The 27,072-nt window shown below is 40.4% G+C and overlaps 1 protein-coding gene across 1 annotated transcript; it reads left to right on the plus strand.

Annotated features, from left to right (window-relative positions):
* Positions 1-4,588: 4,588 nt before the first annotated feature.
* jakmip1 (janus kinase and microtubule interacting protein 1) lies at positions 4,589-26,799 on the plus strand. The gene is made up of 24 exons (XM_068325032.1): positions 4,589-4,918; positions 11,060-11,355; positions 11,581-11,913; positions 13,042-13,203; positions 14,255-14,467; positions 14,920-15,075; positions 15,282-15,428; positions 15,807-15,977; positions 17,738-17,797; positions 19,439-19,567; positions 19,715-19,843; positions 20,004-20,087; positions 20,987-21,049; positions 21,610-21,708; positions 22,506-22,607; positions 22,687-22,740; positions 22,817-22,882; positions 23,012-23,080; positions 23,225-23,302; positions 24,165-24,374; positions 25,185-25,250; positions 25,493-25,538; positions 25,637-26,157; positions 26,711-26,799. The coding sequence occupies exons 2-23, from the start codon at positions 11,200-11,202 to the stop codon at positions 25,714-25,716; spliced, it is 2,673 nt and encodes an 890-aa protein (XP_068181133.1). The 5' UTR covers positions 4,589-4,918; positions 11,060-11,199; the 3' UTR covers positions 25,717-26,157; positions 26,711-26,799.
* The last annotated feature ends 273 nt before the right edge of the window (positions 26,800-27,072 follow it).

Consider the following 27,072-nt stretch of genomic DNA (forward strand, 5'->3'; position numbering starts at 1 on the left):
TCGACGGCCCACTCTGTAATTCGCGTCCTGTGATTGGACAACGGTGAGGCCACACTGTGCTATGTGCAATTTGGTTGGTTTCAAAATAAGGAAATTGAAATTATTTCTTGCAGTCAAAGTCAATCAATAATCGAAAATTTTTACGATTTAACTCATTTGTGTCTGACATCAGGGGAAGTTTACTGTAACAACACGTATAATAATGGTGGAAATATTATACCTTAGAGTTACATCTGTTTCCATAATAGAGATAGAGGCTAATTTTAACCCATCCTCTTTTTAAATCATGAATCGATTTGTTTTCATATTTACGAGTATGTAATTTTCCTTTTTCACCAGTAGAGGGCAGTGCGTGATATTTTGTTTTCGTTTACAGTATTGTTGAAGTAACACTTGTGGTTACTGTTTTCCTGCAATATTTCACATTTTAAAAGAATTTTACAATGAAAAGACAGTTTCAAACATTTCAAATTTAATCTGTCAATCTGTCTGTATATTTATCTGCTTTATATCCACTTGCTCTGGGTTTTTTCTTAGTTGTTTCTATACATAAACATTGATTTTACTTTCCATTTCTATTGTGTGTTGTTATGCTAACAAAAACAAGCACTTAAACAGTCTTTTAGTCGGTAAAATGTGGAGAAAGGTAAAACTATGATATTTTAGAGCCATGTAGGTTGTGGGAATACATGCCTAATGTTATATTTTCAGTCTATTTAATAATTTGACATTTTTAGAGGCTGGAACCTCATGTTTGATAAATCTATTGTACTCTCAGATTCATTGTTAATAAAAATGTATTTAATTGCAGCAAATATATTTGATTAATACTAATAGTGATGATATTCAATGATATTCTTAAGTGTATAATAGTGCTCACATACATATACAATAAAACATTCCATCAATGGTCTGAAAAAATATTAAAGGTAAAAAGCAGGGGACTGACAAACAGGAAGGATGAGACACAAATAAGTGACAAAAAAGATAATAAGCAATGGGACTTAGGCAATTGAATGAGAGTAAAGTAATTAAAGTTAGAGAATAAGCACATCTTTGTTGGAAAAGAATTAAATGAGGGCTGTAAAATTGCAGCTCCATTGAGGCATTTGATTAAATGACTCTGGATAAGTAGATTACAAAAATCTACTTTATAGGATAAGGAGGAATCTCATTCTGGTATTAGCTTTATACATCCACACCTTCAGTTTACATTAGGCAGTCTGTCTTTTTAGTGGGATTACAAATTGATGCACTGACATATACAATACCCACTAAATTAGATAAAGGAGCTCAAGACAGATATTTGCATTGAGCTTGTTATAATACAAATCTTTTGACTATGCAAATGTCCAACTAAATGTGATAGGGTCTCAGAGTCAGAGTCAGTGAACAAATATTTTACCGTGCACTCCTCTGCCTATTGATTTGAATTTGAAAACAAGTAGTTCTAAACTTTGGTCTGCCTGTTTTCATTCTGTGAATCCCTTCAAAGCAGTAATAACTTACTAATGTGCTTGTCTTGAACATCTTCCCATCATCTATTATAATCTCACGTCCGTCAAGACATTGCCTATTGTCATTATTAAAAAGCTGCTGCATGATGGACAATGGAGCCCAAAACGTAGTCAATTCCCTCTTTGTCTGCTTGTGGTAAAACAGCACAGGTCTAATCAATAGCCTCCCCTCTCCCTTTAAGACAGTCCTGAGTAGGAGGATATGAGGTATGGACAGTAACCATAGCAACCATAAGGGATATTTGAGAATGGACACTGACTGCAGAGAAAATTATATTTTCCAGATCAAATACAGACCAGAAGCTATTCTGATCCTTGATGTGTCTGCAGGGATCTGGATAGTCATGATGGATAAACGTAACCAGTGCTTGGACAAACATCAAAAACTAGTTTTATTTTTGATTGCACACTATGTAGTCTAGAAATATCAATACCACGTTATACCTGTTGTAATAAAAATATAACAGCATTGACGGACATGATGTCTTTTGGATTTCCGCCTGAGATCTTAAGACACAGAGTCAAACTTTCATAATGTCTGTGACACCAACTCATGGTCTTAGAAAATGAGCTACCCACCTTTTTGTGTATGAATCTGTTACCTTAACCCTGACAAATACATTGGTCTTAAATAATTGCCATGCTTGACACACTTTCAAATGGAGAAAAACTCCTTCCTGTCTCAGTATTGATTTTTTTGCTATTTTGAGGTCGGAGTGGATGAAAAGCAAAGAAGAGATCAGTGATCAATTCAATGAACAATGGAAAGTAGAATTAACTGTGTACAGACTTCTTGCAGTCACAACTGTCAAGCCTGGGAACATTTTATAATGTTTTAAATATTTTGTATCACAGGAAAAGGGGAAAAAGGAAGATGCAATCTTTCCTAACATTCATGGTTCAAATCACAAATGCTGCCATAAGACACTCATTTCCTAATATCAGTTCTTTCAGCCCCACAGTTGTAATATATGATAACTAACCATTACCATCACTTTCTTAAATGCAAACTTAATTTTTTATGTTTATATAGAATGTTGATGCAAAATAGCAAAACTCAAGACACTGAGATGACACGAAAAGTTTACCAGGACTTTATTGAAAAACTAATTAACAAGTGAATGAAAGATATTGTGAAGGCAGGTGATCGACAGGCTGACTAGGCTGAGACTAGAACATACAGACAGAAATCTTCTAACAGATGACTCAAAGAGAACAGGTTGATTTCTGGTACACACCAGAAGCTGGAAGGGGATGACTGGATCTGAGGCAGAGAACAGAAATGTCAGGAACAAACAAACCTCCAACAATTCACAAGTGGATCACCTGGAGTCAGATGTCATTACCACAGAGCAGATAGGATGGAGATGGAGGACAGCCATTGATCCTGACATTTTTCATGTTATTTCCATTTGGTGAATTACAATTTTTGGATAAAGACTGGTATTAGTCACTAACAGTGCTGACTCATGCCTGGGAAGCTTAATTAACTTCATATGAAAGTATTACATCACCAGGAGCAGTCCAGACAGGGGGCTTTGTTACATGATGGAAAATAGGTCAGTTTAGGGGCTGGCTTCACAAATGAAATGAAAGTCATCTGATATTCTTCATTCTCTGGTCCCTTTGGAGTCCCAACGGCTGCTTCTAAAACCTATATTAAGTTTAATCTGCCAGCAGTCATGAATATGTTAATCTCATTCTCTCGTAAATAGTCCAAAGCCTTAAGATGATTATGTTAAGGTAATTAAAACCATTGACTTCTCCCGTTACTGCATTACTCATGAGAAAGCTGGTGAGTTGGAAAAATGTTGACTGCAGTTATCACTGCCAATTAGTGGGACTGTTTCCTTTTTCCCATGAAGTCATTAAGATGTTTATATAACTAGTCCATTCAGGCCAGTCCAGTCTTTAGAATGTATGAAAAAATGTTTCTTGTACCTTCTGCTTGTGGTCTCACCCCTTCTTTCAGAAAGAATATGATACAAAACAGGCTCTGAACGTAGAGTGCCAAATTGTGGAAAACAGTAAGAAGGCCTCAGGCAAAGCAATTAAAAAGATCACTAATTACAACTGTCTGACACACATTTACTCTGGATCAATTCTCCACCAATAATAGCACACAAACTCTCATCATTATCTGCCTGCAGCTACAATGTCTCTTTACTTTTGTGTTTGCTGATCTCTGCAAGACTCTGGACATCTTCTCCATTGTATTGTTCAGATTTGCTTTAAAAAAAGTGGTCAGTTTATCATGTGGATGACTGAAACATATCCGTCACAGTAGGCTCTTCTTTATGTACTTGCTTATGTTGCCCTGCAGCATCGGGCTGCATATGATGCATCCAAAGCTTGGATGATGGTGCTGTCTGTGAATGGCACACAGGCGCAGAAAGGCAGAAACAGGCAGCTGTGCGTAAGTAATGCTTATACTCCAGAATCTGGGTCAAACTCATGCCATTTTCATGCTGTGGAATGATTCACTTGCTTTTATGATTTGGTGATATTACCTAAGCTGGAGATACTGAATCAGAAGCCACTTGATTTGAAAAAACAAAACAAAAACCGAACAAACAAAAAAAAAAAAAGATGATTTTAACGATAATAATATGAACAAAGATGAATGGTTGTATGTTAACAACATATGAAACATTATGGAATAAAATAAAATGTTAATTTAAATACAGTAAATAAGGAAATGATGTGACTCATTGAGTTAATCTAATAAACATAATTAATTTTGTTGATTTGGTTGTTTCCCCCTCAGAATCGTCTTGTTTTAACAGAGATGTTTCTGAGCAGTCAAATCGGTTTTCCGTCCCTCCGTGTCTCACCGCCGTACGCCGTGACGTCACGTGTCTCCTCCACCAGCGGCGTGGGGACGCTCTTAACCGCGCGTGGTGTCATCCTTGAACACGCAGTCATGTGTCGCGCTTCTGTCACGTTACCGGCGCCGCCCGCCTGGCCCTTACCCCCACGTTCACGTCGAAACACTTATTTATTTATATTTTCCAGTGATGCCCATTCAATGTACAGGAACGTATGACGTCGTGCGTAACCTTGTCGGTGTGTGTGTGTGTGTGTGTGTGTGTGTGTGTGTGGGGGGGGGGGCGTGGAGCTAAGCGTCAGCGTACAGCGCGCGACGTGAAGAAGCCCCGAGCTGCAGGACAACATCACGGGTGGAAATACAACTTCAGCCCCGTGGGCTAAGCTGCTGGAAAATGTGTGTAATATAAAGGAACGAAGCTGTCAGTGGCTCCACATCCTCCACGATCTGGAAGTGAGTCCACGCTCCCGCCTCACCGCCGAGTGGGAGCCCAGCCTTCTTCCTGCGTGGATGTGAAGCGAATTAGCGTTTCAACACCAGGTTGCTGCTGAAACACTTGGACGTCAAGTTGTAGGTGAGTCTGCTTGGTATTAAATGAAACGCAACTTAGCTGTTGTTCCACGAACCCCACGTCCGGGTTTCATTCGCTAGCGGTGCGGTCAGACCGGGGAGCCGCCGACCTGCCTCCTATCACAGCCCACTTTGGGGGTGAGTTTCGGGTTAACAGTCTGTGAAAGCCAAGCCGAATGGGAACAGCATTTTGTCTGCATTGCGTGAACCTGCGTGATGTGTTTGATGTCTGCTCGGCCGTGTCACCAAAGCCACGGAGGAAGTGTGACACGGGAGGAGAATGTTAGCAGACACGGAGTGGTTCCGTTCATTAATTAACTAACAGATCATTCTTGCGTCGTCCGAGTCGTTATGAGGAGGGCGCTGGCGGAAAATGGACCTGATGAGTCGGTGTTAACGTGCGGACAGTAAACGCTACATGACAGCGGTCCAAACGGAAGCATTGACGGAGGATGTGCGCGGAGCCTCGGACGAGGACACCCGACCTCTGTTGGCTGAAGGATGCTGCAGCAGAGCCGTTCGTGTCGCCGTGGGGTGTGGTTGGCAAGCCGCACAGGCAGAGCAGGAAAACGCTCCTTTCAGCAGCACTCTGGCCTATAATTTGACAGCTCATTAGAGAGCTCATCACACTGCGTAAAGGCATCACAACATAACCACCAGATCCCCTTACCAAACCAGTCCACTGCCACGCGTGGACTCTGCTGTGTCCTCAGGCAGAGACTCCCAGTGGACAGCCTCCATATGTTTAACATCGGCCTGCTTACATGTTACAAAAACTGTGATGCAAGCTGTACTCATTGTGTGTGAGGTATAAATCCATCCTGATAAAGGGATATCTATGATCAGGTAAGTCCCTGCCAGTTATTACTGTGACATTTATTTAATTACAAGTTTTCCCCTTGACTCCATCCTGTCATTCCATTTCATTCAAAATCCTAAGTCTCCCTCCATTCCCTGGTGTTTTTCATCATGACTGTGGGTTGGTTGCTACCAGCTATTTCCCTTGGGAACATACCCACATGTGCATGCCTCTCTCATCACGTCACTTCCTTCATTATATCCACTCTATTAAAGCATACGAGTGTGCACCGTCCTACATTATTAATACAAAGACTGGAACAGACAGGACATTTTTCTGTACTTCCATACTTGTGGCATTCAGAGGCCAAAGAACAACCAGCTAGTTGTGACTTAATGGCCACATAGATAGGCAAATTTTATCACATTACAAATAACCTTGTGAGGATCATGTCTTTCCGAAGGCAAAGAGCTTATCATGACATTCAAAAATGCACTTAATCATGCAAAATCAGTTATACACATGCACTAGTAAAGTATATCTCCAACAATGTAGGTCCACATAAGTCCATTACATTTATCTGTTTTTATAGATCTAAACATTAAGCAATAAAACTAGCAACAGTCACAGTGGCACAATGAGAAATATTGGGGTTGACTAATCACTGGGGTTACTTGTAACTTGTTATTATGTTGGCACAGAAGTTTTTAGGTCATATGCTTCACTAGTTTTGCACTTTTACAGGGTCCCTCGTGAATTAGAAGACTGCTGAGTGTGCATGTGTGTATATGTGGTCTGTGGAGAAATGTCTGGAGTGGGGCAAGAACTGTTTTGATAGTCCATTCTTTGTTGGTGAAGTGTTAACATACAAGTCATGTGAAAATGATGGTCTTAAATGTGTGACATGAACAGCAGTTTTTTTTTTTCTGGCCTCACCCCCAGTACACACCGAAATGGGTCCATCTACTGTGCTTTTGTGCATTTATTGGGCCTGAATGTCTCACTGGATTCAAATCTGAGTGTGGTCTGTTTATAGCTCTGAGGATGCCCATCTGTAAGTGTGTAATAAGCCATTGCAAGGATGTTGATAGAACAAATTTTACTTCACATACAGCATACAATGGCTCCTATGCTAAACACCAATTTCATTATATGTACAGTATTTTGAAATATAGAAGGAAAATTATACACGTCTATAGAGTTTAGAAGTTAGACTTTTAATTTTTACATTCTAAATTACAGTACTATGTATGTTCATATAATGTTATGTCCATCCATCCATCCACCCACATCAGATGTACAAACTACCTCTGCAGGCTAACTTTTGATACAAAGAAGTAACTTTGAGCTTCCAGAGGAAATCAGAGCTCATTTGTCTCCAGGCACCTCATGGGGGAAGCTCATATCAGTCGCCTCTATCAAAGAGCTTGTTCTGTATGTCATTACCCAAAGTTCACCAAAGGTGAGCTTTAGAACTCAGGAAAATGGAAAGGTTTGTCTATCAGCTCACTCTTCACCACAATGGTTCAGTACAATGCCTGCATGAATGCTAATTATTTCCACCGACTTATCAATCTGACACTCCATTTTCTCCAAACTTCTGAACAAGTATCACATTACCATCAATTCCAGACTTGGAGCTGCTTTGTCTCATCCCGACTGCTTTACATTTGACTTCAAACATTCAAGTGCTGAAGGTCACAAAGTGATGAAGCCAATAGAAAAACGTCATCTGTAGAGAGAAAGGAAGCAATTCTGAGACTACTTGGTGGGACACTAACAGTTGCAACTTCTCTTTGAGCCTCTGCCTTATTAATATTACCAACAGGATTGAAGATTTTGGGCAACAGCAACTGGAAACATGATCTCAGAATACAGTTAGCTCTCAGTTTGGTCATATAGAGAGTGGATGTCTAATAGCAATTGCCTTGATACACCATACTATTGAAATACCCTTAATGGGACTCCTTGGTGGACACAGTAGTAAAGCCAAAGAACACATATAGTCTGTACGAGCAAACTCTTACAACCACAAATATTTCTGAAAGGGTAAAGAGCCATTTCACTTTTGAATGTCCAGGATTGAATCCACATTGATCTTCCTCAGTCTGAGGTTTGAGACGTGGTTTGAGCTTCCCTTCCAGCAGTGTGGAGTAAAGTTTTCCTGGAACACTGAGCATCATAACGTCCCAATAATTTGAACAAACATTGTGGCCCCCATCAATACCAGCTAATGGTAGCTACGTACCTTCCTAAAGTCCTGTGAATGCTATACTTGTTATAAGGAATTCTCTATTTCATATATTGATGTTGATGGACACATTTTTTTGCTGAGTTTTTGCACCATTTCTCAATCAGCAATTTGCTTGAGAAACTGGAGAATTTTTAAAAAGTGTCTTCTTCATAAATTGATTTTAACTCATGTGAACATTTAATCAGATTGTCTAATTGCTACATGAAGCCTATTTAAAAAGGCCCTAAAACCTGCATTTTTGCTGATTTATAACTCCTCTCAAAATATAACATGGGTTTGATTTGATGAGTCACACAGCATACAGGGTTGATGGGATGTAAGATGATAACTATTTGATCGTGGCAGTCAGTTTTTCTGCTAAAAGGTTTTTGTTTAAACACCGAGGCTCTCTGGTGCATTACAAGCTGGGTAACGTCTTGGTAACATAAGTTCTGTTACATCTTCAAGCCTTTGTTTGCTTCCCTGAACATCAAAGATGTTTGTGAGCTTCTTGGTGTTCCTATAAAATGCTCCATTTTCCCCTATAAAATCTCAGAGTTAGTTATGGCTTCCAGTGTGGGATCCTGTGACTGTAGGGGACTTTGTTGTAACTGCTTTGATGGAATATATTGGTTGTTCTTGTGCAGAAGTTGTCGTCAGGGAGTCAGGGCTAATGCCAGGGGGACTCTCTGAATGACACAGACATTTTTACGTGGTGACTGATAATGACACTGTTTGCATTGACAAGCATGTCTTGATGCACTTACAGGTATTTCGGTGCCAGGGTAACTTGTGAACAGAAAACACATTTATGGTCATGAAGTATGTAACAGTCAGGTCTACTGGTCTGCTAGAAATAAACACAGATGTGTTACATCACGCTTCAAAGTGGTAATGTATTGTAATTGTCAGCGTTTGTGTGTTTGTCCGTCCGTTAGTTAGTCCACCAAATATCTTTCCAACCGTTGCAGATAGAAAGATAGAACAAAATGCACATTACTCGGGCGGCAAAGGGGGATGACAATGAGATGATGACCTTGACCTTTAGAAAACTAGGTCAACGTCTGGGCTTATATCAGTGCTGTCTGTGCATGAGTGATATATTTCTCCATCTTTCTTCCGTCATTGAATGAGCGTGAGATCACCGATTGAAGTGAGGCGATAGCTGGTAGGTCTAGTAGAGCAGCCTTTCTCATTTTGATTCTTATACCCATCCTCTTCTACTTCTCTCTCATAGGGTTAGTCTCCTTCTGCCCCTTTCTCTCATTCTTTCCCTTCTCAACTGGTTCCATTGCTTGACTGCATGTTGTGAAGAAATCCATGTGGAAGAAAATGTCCTCACCCCCCCAGCAGCAAAGCATCAGGACTGGACCAGTTAACAGAATCATTAGTGCATATGGATATTTTTTTTGTCATCTGTGCATCTTCTTTTTAATCTTGCGTTTGTGCTATCTTGTGTGATGTGTGTTTCTCAAATCCACACAGTCTTCCTTCCCATCATCCTTTGCTATGAGAGGTGTAGAGATTTGGAGAGCGAGTGTTGCCTTGGTAACTATTGCTTCCATCTGTGTATGTTGTATGAATGTTTAGTTATGTGTGTATAGAAAAAAAAGGAGCCACCTCTGGTCTTAATGCTTCAGCCCCGTTATTGTTGCACTGCTTAATTTGATTTAGTTTAATGTGACGTATTTTAGGCTGCAATGTGGTGCAGTGAGTAGCGCTGTCGCCGCACAGCAAGGCAGTTCTGGGTTCGAGTTCTGCTCTGCGGAGTTCGCATGTTCTCCCTGTGTCTGCGTGGGTTCTCTCCGGGTTCTCCGGCTTCCTTCCACCTCCAGAAACATGGGCTTCAGGTTAATTGGCCAGCTTCAAAGTGTCTGTCGGTGTGAGTGTGTGTGAGTGTGTGTGTGTGTGTGTGTGTTTGTCTGTATCTGTGTAACTCCACGGTGAACTGGCGTCGCGCCCCGGAGTTACCCCCACCTCACGCCCTAAGCTAACTGGGATAGGCTCTAGCTGGCTTAGGGCGGTTTAGACCGTGGATGGATGGATGGTGATATATTTTATTTTATTTTATTTGGTTACTTACTTACAAGAGATGAGAGGAGTAAGTTAATAAATAAATGAATCATTATTTTTAATATTTTCATATCTGCCTACCATTGCCATTTTATATTAATGGAATCCTCCCTGGTTTCACATTACAGCTGAAACTAGTTGTCGAAGAGTTAACAAGATGATCAACGATCAATAGAAAAGATTTAAAAGTAATTGAAAAATGTTACAAGCACATACAGTATGTTGAACATGAATTTTTGTCATGCTTCTCACATTTTGATAAATTTTGGCCTTTTTTCTTCTTTCTATTATAATCACAAAAGAAATAAAGCTAGTGGCCACTCTTTCCATTATGTCCATTGTGTTGGAAAAAGAAACGTGGAGACAAATATTGCATTGTGCTCAGGGGTAAAGTGGAACGATCGATTGGCACTGAATGAGGACTTGCCTGGTCCGAAGAGTAAAAAGAAAAAATCAATCAGATATTTGAAACTAATATATTTCATGATGAGAACATGTGAGGATGAACACAGGGAACTTTTCAGGAAAGGATAGATGGATGAACAAGAATATGTATTACGTAAAGTTAGATAATTAAAATTTCCAAGAAATTTACCTCAGTATGTGTATTATTATGTGCCGCTCAGAGAGTAAACAGTAAAGTGATGATATCTGATTTGCAGGGGTTACATGGATAAGAGTGATGTCTGTACTTCCCTATGTTCCATAGAGATTAGCAGGCCCAAAACAGGAGAAGTGTCGTCGGTGTGAGAGGGCAGGGACCATTGTGGTCAAACGTGTTTTCATCCACTTTGAGTCTTCTCACCCAGTCTCACCCAGGGACTGGAACAGGATGATGATAAATTTCTTAGGTGGATGTGTTAGACAAAAGACTGAGTCAAAGGAGAGTGTTCAAGTCCCAAAATAGTGTTTTCTCCAGACTCCAGCGGGTCAATACTTTCAGGCCCAATAGTATTGCACAGAGCTGTGTGTTGTAACCCAGTTTGTGAGGCTGACTACTCTTTTTTTCTCTTTTTGTCCCCCCCATTTCTCTCCAGCAGGACCCGTCAGCACCATCCAGCTATAATGTAGACTTGACAACATTGTGATGATGATGCTTGCAAGGAGGAGGAGCAGCGTCTGACTCTTTTCACCCCGACTGGCACTTTGTGTCCACTCTTCATTGGGCAGTCAGAGTGCTATGTCATCAACCACACCCCCTGCGCCCGCGCCCTTGAAGAAGGGAAGGAAGCCGGACAAATCTGAGGTTATGACTGATTTGGTGCAGGCCACCAACGAGGAGCTGAGGAGCAAACTCATGGATGTCCAAATTGAGCTGCAGCAGGAGCGGGGCAAGGTAATGAGGATGAAGAAGAGGAAGAAATGGGGGCTTTATGTGCAAAGCTCATATACATATTATACATATTCTATTATATATACATACAAATACTTCACATGAGAGCACTAATTGATGACTGCACCAAATAAAAGCTCATACCTTTATCCAACTGCATGCTAGTCTCACACAGATAAATGAAAACACTGTCATCCTGTGTTACGGTGAGATGTGTCGCTCTTTCAGGTATGTAAGCTTCGTGAGCGGCTGCAAGAACAGCGCCAGGCTCGGGAGCTTGAGCAGCATAAACATGCTGTTGCACTCACAGACCTGCGTGCCAAACTCCATGAAGAAAAGCTACGTGAGATAGCGTCCGTTCGTGAGGGACTGGCACGGCAGCATGACGTTGAGTTGGCCCGTGCAATCAAGATCCGCGATGCTGAGGTGCAGAGACTCCAGGGCCTCGTCAATGCACTTAGAGATGGAGCTGCAGACAAGCTCAAAAACGCCCTTCTTGGTGAAGCTCGCGAAGAAGCCAGGAGAGCTTTTGATGGAGAGAGGCTAAAGCTACAGCAAGAGGTAGGTTGTACTGTATCTACTCATGAAAGTACAGTAAGTCAGTATTATATTTTCACTTCAGATTGTGAGATAACAAAGAAGAACAGCCATTAATTAATAGCTGCCTTGAGCAATATATTGCATTCTCTCCATCTCGTTATGTAGAGCTCAGCCTAACGTGTCAGAAAATCTTCTTGTCTGTGGTGTGGCAGCACTACAGTTTGCCCAAAAAAGTATTTTAACGCTTTAAATAATTAAAAACTAGGTGTTTATTATAAATGTATAATTTTCCAAATTTAAAACCATTTACAAACATCATTGTACTGTTTTTTCACCACCTGTTTTCAAATTGACGTCCGTTCTGGTCCAGACACTGCTGACAACAGCTACACAGACTTTCTTGGACTTCTTTTAAACGTTTCCAGTTCTTTTTCCACCTTTGTGGGGCTTTTCGTTGTCCGTGGTCTTCTGGGACGCTTCTTGTGAAAGTGAAAGTCAGCTTCAAACTCATCTCTACTTCGGGTAATGGTAACTCGTACTAATGGTTCTTTTTGAAACTCCCACATAAATTGTCTTTGCACTTCAACTGTATTTTCAGACTCCCAGTAGTATTTTAGAATGAATTTCCTTTCTCTGAAGTTTAGCCTGGCTTCCCATCTTTGACTTCATTGTTTTTAATCTACAAAAAAACCCCATAGAAAATCGGGTGCTAAAAGGTGTATACATTTATTTGGGACACCCTGTATTTACCAACTGTCAGCTGATGTTGCTCTCTTCTGTCGTATCTAATTTTATCTCAAAGTTGTGCAATAGCAAATGGTAATCTGTTTTTTACTGAGGGTAGACTGTTATCCTGGAAAGAGGGCATTCTGAAATGATCACATGAGTGCATATGTTTATATTTTCGCATTGTTCAACTGTTGCTGTCGGACTTTTTGTAAATTTGGTACTGAAAAACAGGAAGCAGGGTGGAAATGCTTCTCGCCAAGCTATTGTTCCTTTATAGCCACTCTAGACAAACACAGCATCTATCATTAAGTAGTGGGTGAATGGATTGGACATGTGTTTATAAATGAGTAATACTTTGTTGATTTGTTTCACTGCATAATAATATTATCATTTCTTTGTCTGTATGGGGTGTTTCTGTAGATCCAGGAGCAAAAGACAGCCAGGAAACAGGCTGAGGAAGCACTTGGAAATGCCCAGCAGGCAGATAAGGCCAAAGCAGCAGATCTCCGCACTGCCTACCAACACCACCAGGATGAGGTCCACCGCATTAAACGGGACTGTGAGAAAGATATCCGCCGGCTGGTGAGGCCACCTGCTCCCGTGTAGACAGAGACTACAGACACTACAAACTGAAGCTGACATCACCCAGAGCAAAGACATTTAGTGAAGGCTGATGAATTAAATGTGGCCTAATGTCACTGTTGGCATACTTATGGGTGATTTTAATAATTCCTATAGAATTAATTAGAAGCTAATCAACCTTTATTCATCTTCAGGATCTTTAACATTGAAGACTATGTACAATGACTTCACCATTATGCCTGGTAAAACTGCGTCCTGTGAGCATAGCTACGTTACGTAGTAAAATATTGTGCTGTGATACTAAAAAGAATGATCTTACATGCCCCATAACCCATATATAATTTTAATCTCCTTTAATAGGTTAGCTGGACAAAATCTGTGTCTGTTTGTTGGTCCCAAACACATTTGAAAGTCTTCAAGAGTTCCTGACTCACAACATCTGTTTTCCTGCTTCTGCAGTTAATTCCCTCTAATGTATGAAGATTGCAGCCTAATTGCTGCATTTTTCATGATCTATGTGTTCCTTATCTGCAAAAACAAATGTCTGTTTGTCTGCCGTAGTTAGGAACTAACCTGAGTACATACAGAAGGGCTACTATGACAGGCATTAATGTTAAAGAATGTTTATTTTGAGGTTAAAGACTATGGCTGATTGATGGAGTACAGGCAGTGCAGGAAATACCAGAACTAAAGAAGAAAATATGGAAGGAAGCACAACAAGGGCCATTAGTCAGAAGACATTGTGTGAACATAGAGCAAGAATAAAGCTCCATAAATTAATCCCAGCTGAGGCGCAACATTTTACTACTGTATTTCATTCCCTGATTCAGGTCATGGTAATTGGTGAACACATTTTGTTATGAAACAGTATGGATAAGTTGCCTAAAGCAAAAGAGCAGCTGACCTCATGTGACTGGATAGCCATTGATTCATTAATAGATGTTTTGTTGAACTTAAAACATGCTCTGCAACATGATCTCTGTGTTCCTCATTTATTGTGACCTTTTTTAATAATAATGTCTGTGCTATAAATTTCACTACTCTCTCGAAGATGGATGAGCTGAAGTCGAAGGACCGGGTGGTGTGTGCGCTGGAGAAGGAGTTGGGAATGCAGGCGGGCTACACCCAGAAGCTTCAGCTTCAGAAGGATGCCCTGGATGAACAGCTGGGTCATGTACGAGAAGCTGAGAGGCACAACCACAGCAGTCCGAAGAGAGAGGTGGTTCCTGTGCTGGGGGACAACCCAGATTTTCTAAACAGCCAGGTACACTGAAGGAAAACTGGAAAAGCAAAAGCATCCAAGGAAATAGTGCCCATTTCATGATATGTAAAGCTGTGATCGTAACAAAAATGGATGTGTATACTTTGAAGGGTCAGAATCACCTCTTAGTCATTTTATGACTAGAGCGCTGCTATGAGGCTGCCATTCACTCCACCATCTATTAATCCGTAGTTTTTCTTAGCTTACATCAGACCAGCAGAGTTCTGTTGCACTTGCTTTATGGAACTAAATCAGTGGAGCAAAAAGAGAGACTAACTGGTTTATTTGATCTTGTTTATGGAACAGGCCTCAGGTTACATTCCTGTCTCTTTCCTTTGTTCTTCCTGAGAAAAGAACTGCTGATCTCTTTGAGTGCTTCTGTCTGAATTAACCTACTATATCCATCCACTTCACTTACCCACCTGCCCTTCTCCATTCAATACCTTTTTTTTTAGGTTTTGTTTTGCTCCTCTTCTCTTGCTCCTTCTGCTTCACAGGAGGTGGAGGAGCGTGACATGAGGAGATTCCAGTTGAAGATTGCGGAGCTCCACTCAGTCATCAGGAAACTCGAGGATAGAAATGCTCTGCTGGCAGATGAAAGGAATGAACTAGTGAGGAATGCATTCAAATGTACCTAAACACAAAGATCATAGTCATATGAATACATACACACATTTTACAAAGATCAAATCACATTAAAAAAGATGTGTGTAACAAAATATTATCCATCATCCATTTTGTCTTCCATCACAAAATGAAATTTTTGCATAACCAGAAGTCAAGACTCGAGATTGCGGTGTTTCCTTTGTCTCTCCAGTTGAAGCGAGTGCGAGAAGCAGAGAGCCAGATGAAGCCAATGTTTGAGAAGAATAAGAGGCTGTCCAAGAAGAATGATGACCTCCTCCAAACGCTGCAGAGAATGGAGGAGAAACTGAAGAATCTGAGCCGAGAAAACGCTGAGATGGTGAGAGACGGGAGAGATGGTTTACTTCTACACTTTTGCATTCGTCTTGTTGCACTCAATGTTCAGATACAATCGTGTGCGATGCTACGATAATGCTGCTAATAAATTTGCATACACATTGGATTTGTTCATTATTATATTTAGAAAAATGTATCCGCCACACCTTAAAGGCCGGTCTGTGAAAATATTTTCTGATATTAAACCGGTCCGTGCCACAAAAAATGTTGGGGATTGCTGCTCTAAAGGAAGAGGGATTGTGCTGCTTTATTAGGATCCTCCTGATATTTAATAAAAATGGAAACAGGACCATGACTGACCATTTAAGGAATAACCTCAGTTAATTCTGAGTATGACCAGAACTTGTTCCTATTCTCTCAGAAGGAAAAAACCTCGTCCTCTCAGCCCCCCCTTCAGCAACAGTCCTCTCAGCTCCAGCTGAAGCGGCCCAGCTCCCTGACAGACCTGTGCCACGCCCACGAGGAGCAGGAAGTGGAGTTCCTCAAGCTGCAAGTGTCTGAGCAACGTGGCATCATTGATGAGCTCACGCAGGTCAGGCTGTTATTCCAACCACCAGGTTCAAATGCTGGTATATGTGAAATAAACAATATCTGTTTGTGGTTTATGTTTCACACCTGTAGCAGGCAATGCTCAAAGTTTGTTCTATGTTTTTGTGGGACTTCAGCTAGTTCTCTCATTATGGAGAGCTTTTATCCAGGAGCTGCGCTGGTCTTATTATAACTTGCTCTTCATTGCCGTCATCACCGTTTCATGTCATTAGTGTAGATTGCTTTCTGTTTTCTTGTGTTGTCATGACTTTGTGGTAACGGATAAAATTTGCCACTGCCTCACAAACAATGTATTCTGATAGCGTGTAAAGTTTTGATCAAAGTCTGAATATGAATGGTTGAGCATTAAACTCATTAATTTCAAATAATTGCCATGTACACGGCTCAAAAAAATAAAGGGAACACTAAAGTGATACATTGTAGATCTTAATGAACGAAATATTTTTATGATATGCTTTGTTCTTTCCATAGTTGAATGTTCTGAAAACAAAATCACACAAAAATTATCAATGAAAATCAAATGTATCAACCCATGGAGGTCTGGATTTGGAGTTGTACTCAATTAAGTGGAAAAACACTACAGACTGATCCAACTTTGATGTAATGCCCTTTAAACAAGTGAAAATGAGGCTCAGTAATGTGTATGGCCTCCGTGTGCCTGTATGACCTCCCTACAACGCCTGGACATGCTAATGATGAGGGGATGGGTGTTCTACTGAGGGATCTCCTCCCAGACCTGGACTAAAGCATACGCGAACTCCTGGACAGTCTGTGGTGCAACTTGGTGTTGGTGGATGCAGAAAGACATGATGTCCCAGATGTCTTCAGTTGTAGTCAGGTCTGGGGAACGGGCGGGCCAGTCCATAAAATCAATGCCTTCGTGTTGCAGAAACTGCTGGGATACTCCAGCCACATGAGGGCTAGCATTGTCTTGTATTAGGAGGAACCCAGGGCCAACCACACCAGCATATGGTCTCACAAGGGGTCTGAGGATCTCATCTCGGTACCTAATGGCAGTCAGGCTACCTCTGGCGAGCACATGGAGGGTTGTGCCGCCCTCCAAAGAAATGCCACCCCACACTATTACTGACCCACTGCATAACCGGTCATGCTGGAGGATGTTGCAAGCAGCAGAACGTTCTCCACAGCGTCGCCAAACTCACGTCTGTCACGTGTGCTCAGTGTGAACCTGCTTTCATCTGTGAAGAGCACAGGGCGCCAGTGGCGAATTTGCCAATCTTGTTTTTCTCTGGCAAATGCCAAACGTCCTGCACAGTTTTGGGCTGTAAGCACAACCCCCACCGGTGGACGTCATGGAGTCTGTTTCTGACTGTTTCAGCAGACACATGCACATTTGTGGTAGTGTTGCTTCCTAAGTGGACAGTTCTGTTTCACAGGAGTGTGGTTGACTTGGAGTTACAATGTGTTGTTTAAGTGTTCCCTTTATGTTTTTGAGCAGCGTATTATGTAAATGATTATGTAAACTACAGCAGCTCAGTATAATGAAAAGCTTTTCTGGAGCTCAGATTTCTTTACGTTCTTACCACAAGAGGGCGTAAGTTACCACTGCAGGTCAGAATACATACTGTACTGTGATATTGAAATAATGGAAGAAGCAGCATCCAGTGGGGGAATGGTTAGAGATGAGGAGTATGAAACCATGAGAACAAGAAATTTATGCTATTTTTATTTTTTAAAAGTTTTTTTAAAATTTGAGACACTGATCTGTGTTTTTGTTTTCAGGAGCGTGATCGATTGGTGATGAACAGAAAGAACCGGAGGAAACCAATAAAACTGCCCAAAGTAAGTGAACATAATGGAATCTGTTTAGGTCCAGTGCTGGTGAACTCAGCACCTGCGTCATGTGTGGTTGGTCGACTGATCTGTCTTCAGAGTGGATAAGTCTGTGTTTTGTGTGTTTGTGTTTAATTGGACTCAGGGGACAATAATGACAGGATGTCTCACAGCTGGGACCTTCATGCTGTGCACACACACATCCCTGACGTAAACCACACCCACAGCCAATGGAAAATGATCCTTATGTTATTTTGTAGATTTAGTGTTATTACTGAGCCATTAAAATATTTGTCACTGCTGAATTTGTGTGAAACAGATTGTTTCTTAGTTTATGTGTGTGTTAATAATGAGTCAAAATGATGAGAAAAAGTCCTTGCTGCTGTACGTACATGTGTTTCACTGCGTGCACGTTTGACTGTGTGTGTGTGTGTGTGTGCGCGTGTCAGTAATATGTCAGGCTGGATTTCACAGGTCATGATGTTGCTAGGAGGAGGAGTTGTGTAGATACGTGCTTGATACTTTCGCCTCTCTTTTTCCTGTTGGAACCAGTGTGTCACCTTGGCTAGGTGAACGTAGGGCTGTAACGGTTTGGCTCGTTCATCTGGATATTAGTCTTTTGGGCAGTTTAGGACAGAAGTTGAACACATGATCTTGAGCTTAGACATTAAAAGCAGGTGCTGGCCTTTAGGTCTGTCTGTAGAAGTATTGTGACAATAACTTACAGCTTTATTTCCTGTTTTCAATTGTGTGGTAGTTAAACAGAAAGCAGGTGTATTTTGCTGAAGTCCTGCAGAATTCTGCATAGAGTAACCAGCATAGTTTAAGATTTGCATCTTGGGGATGTTCTTTCTAGTGTAGAGCTTGTGTTTTTATTCTCGTAGCAACATGACAGAGTTCATCCTCCTTATCCTTTACTTCTCTGCCTTCATTTGCCTCTGTGCTCTCGTCTGCCTCTACTTCTCTGGTTGCCAGGAGATGACTTATAAACATGATGGTAAGTTACTTTGGGATTTGGGAAGGTTTTTACAGGAACAAAGAAGTAGAGCTGCCAAAATTAATTGAGTTAAATTAAGTTAAATTAATTAAATGTATTGTTTTATAAGAATATTTGTTATAGTAAAATGTTTGTTGTAGTAAAATTAGCAGTTCAGTTACAAATACAGTGTCAGATATTTGCTGGTTCCCCTTTTGGTTTTCATTGGTGATCATTATTGTATTTGGATTTTGGATTGTTGGGTTGTTTGGGCAAAAGTAGCAACTTGAAGAATACTTTGGTCTTCAGTATGTTGTGAGAATGCTTTAACCATATTTTGACATTTTTATAGACTTTATGATTAGTCAACAATTGTAGAACTAATTGGCCGATCAGTTGATTCTTAAAAGTAAACCTTCATTTTTCAATAATTAGTACTCTAGAGACTGGAGCTGATCTGATTTATCTTATATCAGACAGAATGTCTGGGCATTGGTTGGTTGAAAATAAGATGTTTTTATGGAATATTCATTGTTTGGAATTGTTTCAGTCTGCAATCCAGTGTGAAATAAAGTGTATGAATTTTGGATTTCTAGATTTGGGAATGACATTAAAGGTTTGGGTTTTATTTGAGAACGTATACATCCTTCTTTCTCTGCTCTTCCTCTCCACAGAGGCATGTTGTGGAGACATATTTTGGATTTGATGAGGAGTCAGTAGACTCCGAGACCTCCTCTTTGACCTCCTTTAATACTGATCTCACTGACCGCACACCTGCAACTCCAGAGGAGGATTTAGAAGAGGTAAGGAAGTGTTTAATTTATATTTATTAAAAAAAAAAGTTGTTTGATCATCTGGTGCTAAACAAATGTTGAAACAACTGACAACAGAAACAAAACCTGACATTAAAAAGGATTTCAAGTAATGCCTTGCATTTTCCTTGAATAAAGACTGTTTCCCGTGAAGAGTCAGAGCTTCGTTTTCGTCAGCTGACCCGAGAGTACCAGGCTCTCCAGCGAGCTTACGCCCTTCTCCAAGAGCAGACAGGAGGCTCCCTGGATGCTGAGCGGGAGGCCAGAGTACGTGCTATTTTCGTACTCTAACATTGTTCTTTACAAATTCCAAATGTAGTCCTGTAAATTGATTGAGTTTCTGCTTTATAGTAATAGCAAATTAACTTCTTAGACTATTTTTTTTGCACGTTATCACACTCGTACATGATGTCTGATCTCTCCATAGACTCGTGAGCAGCTGCATGTGGAGCTCAGCAGCTGCCAGGCCAAGGTTGTCGACCTGGAGAAGGCCTTGGCTGAGCGGGGGCAGGTAACAAAGACACGGGGCAGTGACAGGAACTCAGTGGTCCTGCTGTCACTGACCCTCATGCATGTCTGTCTGGCTACTCTGAGCTGGCGCTAAACAGACCGGGTCATCCGCAGATTCCTTTGATGTCACTTTCTCCTTGTGTGATGTTACAACTCCGTGCCTGCATGTTCTCCTCACTTTCTATCCTTGCTGTTGTTGATTCTTTTTGTCACTGGGCCTTGCAGTTGTTGAGGCTAATTTAGAAAGCAATTATAGAGGTTGATAATCCAGTATTATGACCTGATCATACAATTTATTATTGATTTTAGTTTATTCAGTATTTGCAAAAGTCTCATTTTACTCTGCAACAAACCTAGTGCATGTAGTGTATTTGCAGAAGAAAAGGTGTGGTTTCTTATGAAACTAAGTAGATTAAAATGAATGCTGACACTGAGCACATTAATTATCAGCTACTCTGAGTAGGAAAATAGTATTAATTTTCCGCAATTTCTTTTCTTCAGTTGTTGTGAATTTGTTTCTTCACTGCAGCATGTTGTTTTCATGTTACCTGATCCTTTTTGGCTTGAGCCATGTCTGTTGTTGTTGTCGTTGTCGTTGATGCTCAGCATTGCTACTTTTCACCTCAGCTTGCTGCTCATTGCTGTGAATGAATTTGTCTGACTGCTCCATCAAGAGTGGTCTTCATTTCTCAATAAACTAATGCTCCCTGTATTTTCCATTGTTGTGTCTGTGTTCCATTTGCATGTGTTGTTTGTAAATACAGTACAGGACATTTTGTAGGTTTCGAGTTGGAAGATTGTGTTTCTGACAGCTTTATTCATTACACCCTCTCATGGGAGATAATTTTGTGTTCCTGGGAGGGATGGTTCTTGCTAACGATTTGTTTGATTGTTATGCAGGATTCAAAATGGGTGGAGGAAAAGCAGTTCTTGCTCAAGACCAACCAGGAACTTCACGAAAAGGTACACCCACTTAGTCTGTAATGACTTTTACTGTGACACTTTATTGGTAGTGTAAAGTTATAATACTCTACTTGCCAAACTGAGCTTGGTATCATACACCTTTTTTTAATATAACATTGTTATATTGTATATTCTTAGTAATGGCGTTAAACTACACTTTCAATCCCCCGAGCTTTGATGAATATATTGTATAAACATTTGTTGTAAAATAATATATTTGAAAAGTCCGCTGTGTTTTTCTGAAGCAATGTAGCATCTAATACTTAAAAGTAAACTTAAAAGGTATGTTTTAAAACAGTACATGTCTGATCAAGGTAAAATGTGTCTTATCCAAAGGAGGTTCTTAGTATAATAGAGAAATCTATGTGACATAATAGAAACCATTTTTGTTATCTAAAAAATATTTGACAGAGTAACAATATGGCGGGTGCTCTTCAGTAGCATTAGTGTAAATTGCTGCCTTTCTGACAAGGGTAGACATATTTTGCCTTCCAGGTTTTGGCCTATTGCAATGTGAAACACTGAACTGGTATAATGAATGTGGATGTATGTGTCTGTAGATGTGTGTGTTGCAGCAGACGGAGACGAGGCTGCACGCCGAGGTCCAGGATGCCAGGGATCAGAATGAGCTGCTGGAATTCAGGGTCCTGGAGCTGGAAGTAAGAGACTGTACTGTCAAACTGTCACTTGGAAGTGACAACAGTGATCTCAGTTGTAGATGCAAGACGTACATACAGTGACTCAGCAGACAGACAGAAGGACGGACAAGCACACGAGCATACACACATTCCCTCATGCATTTGTTGGGTTCTCCTGTTTGCGTCTGTGTTTTGCATGGCATTGGCAGCTGTATTCATACCTCCTCCTCTGAATCGGAATATTTTTTCATGAAATAATGTTATGTCAATTTGAATGTAATGATAGTTGAATAAAAATCTATTTAAGTTCATGATTCAATCCCATCTTTGTTCATTTTATCTCAAGTGTGCATGTGTGTGTGTCAGGAATTTTGTTCCATTTTCATATTATCGAAGCTCATATTCATGGATTATGATTAAAATCTGCTAAGTACCGGTACTTTTCTTAAAATACAAATATACCAAAAGGAATATGGTTCTAGTCCCTAGAGTTTAAACGTATATAGCACTTTGAATATTATTTAAATCCCCTTTAAATTGTGTCTGAACATTGTGTGTGAATGTAGATGAAGTAGAAACTGCTTGAGATCCCATTCATTTTATAGTTCAAGCATGTTGTCGAACACCCATTTGGTTTGCTTTCCCTTTGAACTCTGTGGGTTCACACCTCCCTCATTTTGGCAGAACCTGACCATCTTTTCATTTTCATGTGAGTAAATCCCTCATTCACTCCCCTTTTGACTGATGTTATGATGAGCCATTAACACAACTGCAGAACTTGTATATGTGCTAGTGTTTACATTATGTATAATCTGTAGGAGAGGGAGCGCAGATCTCCTGCCCTCAATCTGCACATGTCTGCATTCCCTGAGAACAGCAGCAGTGCCCTGCAGGTCTATTGCCATCAGGAAGGAGTCAAGGTGACCATGTCTTTATATAAAACAAAATTGTCCTTTAAAGTTTTGCTACAGTCAGAATCAGAATTTGAATTCTGTGCAGGATGTCATCATTCCTGAGCTAATGAAGAGACTGGATATTCTGGGTGATAATGGGGTAAGCCAAACAAATTGTAATTACTAGTTCATATAGCTAATTTTTTTAAATTGCTAATGTTATGTTCTTTATTTAGAATCTGAGAAATGAGGAGCAGGTGACAGTGATCCAGGCAGGGACTGTGATCTCCTTGTGTGAAAAGGTGAGCTTCTTTTTATTTTACTGACACCCAGTGGACACTAATGTAATTACGACTCATTTATTCGTAGTACATCAACTCAGTGTACCTTCTGATAAAGCATTAATATCCCCTCCCAACCTCTCTACACAGTGGTTGAAGCAGATTGATAGTACAGAGTCTGCCCTCACGCAGAAGATGATTGACCTGGAAAATGATAAAGTATGTGATCCAGAAGTTTTACTGCTCTCTGAACAAATAAGACTTTTATATTTTTCTGCCTTGATAATATCAAACAGCTGCTAAATATAGAGGGCTTTTCTTTCCGCTGTGCCTTCTGTCATATTTTATGACATGTTGTTATAGGAGCTGTTCAGTAAACAGAAGGGGTTCCTTGAGGAAGAACTGGACTACAGGAAGCAGGCTTTGGACCAGGCCTACATGGTATGGAGCCAGGACCATTATAATCTGTCCCAGTATGCAAAGTTTGCCTCTCAAATAGACCAAGTGTCTTAGTTTACATGCTATGTATAAGACTAGGGATGATTTCTGATAATGTAATTTAGTACTGCAGCACTGCAACATTGTCATTCTGGCATGACACATAAACATTTTGAAACATCCTTCATGAAAGTAAATTTGTCACATTGTGTTGGGATACTGCATCTTTTACAACTGAAGTCTAAACTTTGAGAAATATGAGCTGCTGGATTGGCAGTAGCCTTTTGCATATCAGCTCAATGTTTTATAAAATTAGAAAACAGATTATTAGCTTTTCTGAATATGGTGTGTTTCTTGAATGGAAAACAGAACGGGTTCTAAAAGATCATTTCTATATCTTGTTAGCATGAATGATCTGAGACATAATCCTCTTCCACCAACTTAAACAGGATGCACAAGTGAACAGTTACGACATATAAACCCTAACCCTAATGTATCATTGGGTTATTGGTCCTGTTGTCAGTTTTAGTTCATGTTCACAGTTTGTATTGTTTTGTTGGATACTTGATCACATAGAAAGTTCTCTAGGAGAGTCAGACATTTGTGGAATTCAACAGTAGTTTGTGTTGGTAATGTAATGTAGTTACTGTGTGAATGTAAACTCTAAATAACTCCCGTTGTGGGGTGGAACACTGTTTCCTATACCATGGTCACAGTAGTGTGTGTATGTTTGTGTTTGTGTGTGTGTGTGCATACCTGTATCTGTTTGTGTGCTTGTGCATGCCTGTGTGTCCTCCTGCACGTGCATGTGCATGTCTGTGTGTATCTTTGTGTACCTGTGTGTGTTGTGTGGCCGGCTGTGCAGAGGATCGAGGAGCTGGAAGCCACCCTGTATAGCGCTCTGCAGCAGGAGCAGCCAGCATGCCAGGCGGTGTCCGAGTCGCTGACAGACAGGCAGAGGGAGGAGCTGAGGCTAGCCGTGGACAAGCTGCGGCGTCAGATTCTCCGGCAGAGCCGGCAGTTTGACAGTCAGATCTTGCAGGAGCGCATGGAGCTCCTACAGCAGGCCCAGCAGGTAAGGCATAAAGCAACGAATAGTTAGGTTACAGAGTCCTACACGCCCTTAATCTGACACTCAGCCCTGTTCTGGAACATGTGACCCCTCCAGACCTCTGGTTCTATGAAAAAGATGCAGTATCCCCGTGTGTGTAACCTGTAATTTTATGTCTGAGTCCATATGTGGAAGTGGAAGAATGATTTTGTGTGAATGTGTGTCATTGTGATTTAAATATTTCCCCATTCCTTCCATGTTTTCTCTCTCCTCACTCTGCATCCTTCACAATAGCTTTACACCCATGGCTTGTTCAGTAAATGTTACTCATTGAATGCATCAACAACCATTACACCCCCAACCTCATTGTAATCAACATGTTTTCTCTAATTTCTAACCAATTTCTAACCATTCTTAACCAACTACTCATGAAATATAATGATTTAGTCCATTTATTTAGTGGTATTATTTATTTTACCTTTTCTAACCTTGGATACACTTAAAGGCGTGCAGAAACTAACATATATTATAGCTACATATGCTTCTGCTATATCAAAATATGAAAAATATTCCAATGTTAATGACCAAACCTGCCTTTTAGTTGCCATGGCAGCTTATTCTGATCTACGTAATTCCGCAACCATGGATACAAAGAGAATTATGGGATGGAAGCTCAATATTAGGAGCTTATTTGGATCACAGTCTTATTACCTACTTCACGCAGGGTTCTTTTTCTACAAATGTAGATGATTGAATTAAATCTTGCCGAATCGTCTTAGCGTAGCATTTGAGCAGGATTTTTACCTCCTAACCCCATCTGTCTTTGCCTTGCAGAGAATTAGAGAACTGGAGGACAGGATTGACTTGCAAAGGAGACAAATAAAGGACATAGAGGAAAAGGTACACAGTGACATTTTATTTGTTCATTTCAGAAAGCTTCTCTCATGGTCAGTAGATAAAGTGTGAACCATGACATGACTAGGAGGAGAATGTGAGGGAGTATGCATCTACTTTAATGTTCTGATCCTGTGTGGTTTTTTTATTCACTTCTTGACACCCTTTTTCTCCTCTCTTTTTTCACCTGTTGATTAAACCCCTTTTGTTCCTTTAGTTTTTGTTCCTCTTTTTGTTTTTCTCTTTAGCTTTTATTCTTTGGCCTTAATGAAAGTGACCATGGACCCACATCAGGTAGTGTCCTCATCAGCATTTAACACCGTTATTGTAACAAAGAACATAATCGTAATAGTGATGAGGAAAAAATGTAATTTTTTTTCTTTTTTTCTTAGGTGTTAAGGTGCTGTGGAGGCAAGCGAGGATAAAACAAAACTTAATTGTTTTTTTATGTATTTGTAGACAGTTCACATAAACCTATGGCCTTTTTGATCACCAAGCACTTTTGCAGAAGACACTTACCTGGAGTCCAAATATATTTAAAATGTAATAGATTAACCAGTTACAAGATTTACATGAGATTTATTTATCAGTGACATTTAGGATGGTGGTTTTTTAACTCCTCTTTGAGAAGCAGACTTTATTTACTGAGAAAAACTGAATCAGAAGATTTATTGAGTGAAGAAGAGCCTCAGCTAAACAAATGCCCAGTCAGGTAATACAAAAGCAGAGACCAAAAGAGGAGGACTGAGTGACACGGTGATCGAGCTGAATGCTAACAGGACACAGAGGATTTTGGCATCGTCTGTCGGGCGTCCAGGAAACAGCATTGCAACAAAGTTTGCAGAGCGGACACTGAACTTAAAGGAACCTTGTTAACGCCCTGGGAGGATGAAACGGTGGAGCAACGGAACAGGTTATTCTTCAGTTTACCCTTCGAATTTGTATTTTGTAGATTCATTATTTCAACAAATAATATAAACTTTCTACTCTTTATAAAGTTCAAGAATACCTTACAAAATCTTTGTTTTTATGATTTGTGTTTTAATTACACCATTACACACTGGTTATCCTTTGACTTACACAGTTTTACTTATATTTAGTGATGCTCCAGCCACATGCTCCTGAGCTGAACAGTTAGGTTCATCTTTTTGTCAAACCATCCAGTATTTAGAGAAGTGTGGGTCTCAGTGCACACATGGGCATGTGAGCACTGTTTAAAGAGGGGGTAGGATGATTAGAGGGTGGGGTAACCTGAGAAATAGCCATGCTGGACAACTTGTTACCAAGCTGTTGACAATGAATTATTGATGATTGTGTTTTCTGTCTGTGTGTGTGTGTGAGTATTTCTTAGAAATTTGTTTATCTCTTTTTTTTTGAGAGACTTGTAGAAAAGAAGACAAATAGCTGACAAGATGTAGAACCTTTTAACTGAAGTCAGTCTGATGCCATTAGTCCTTGTGTCACAGGCAAACCTCACCTGGTGTGAGCCAGCTAACTGGTGAAGGATCACATGACCTTATCGGACAAGATGTCAACCAGGAGCAGTGTCGTTACCATGGTAATGGATTGAATTGAATGAGCGATGGGTTCTTTGTAACACAGTGAAGGTAGTGGAGTTTCAGTGCTCTAGTCTGGCAGCTATTGGAGAAACAGGTGAAAGACTGGGGAGAGGGGATCCAGTGACACACACACACACACACACACACACACACACACACACACACACACACACACGCTTTTTGCTCACTTTTGCTGAGTGTGATATCATGTATCTCATGTACTTGAATGCACCACACACTAGCATGAGAGCATGCTGCTGCCATCATCT

This window comes from Antennarius striatus, chromosome 10 (assembly GCF_040054535.1).
Source record: "Antennarius striatus isolate MH-2024 chromosome 10, ASM4005453v1, whole genome shotgun sequence".
NCBI lineage: Eukaryota > Metazoa > Chordata > Actinopteri > Lophiiformes > Antennariidae > Antennarius > Antennarius striatus.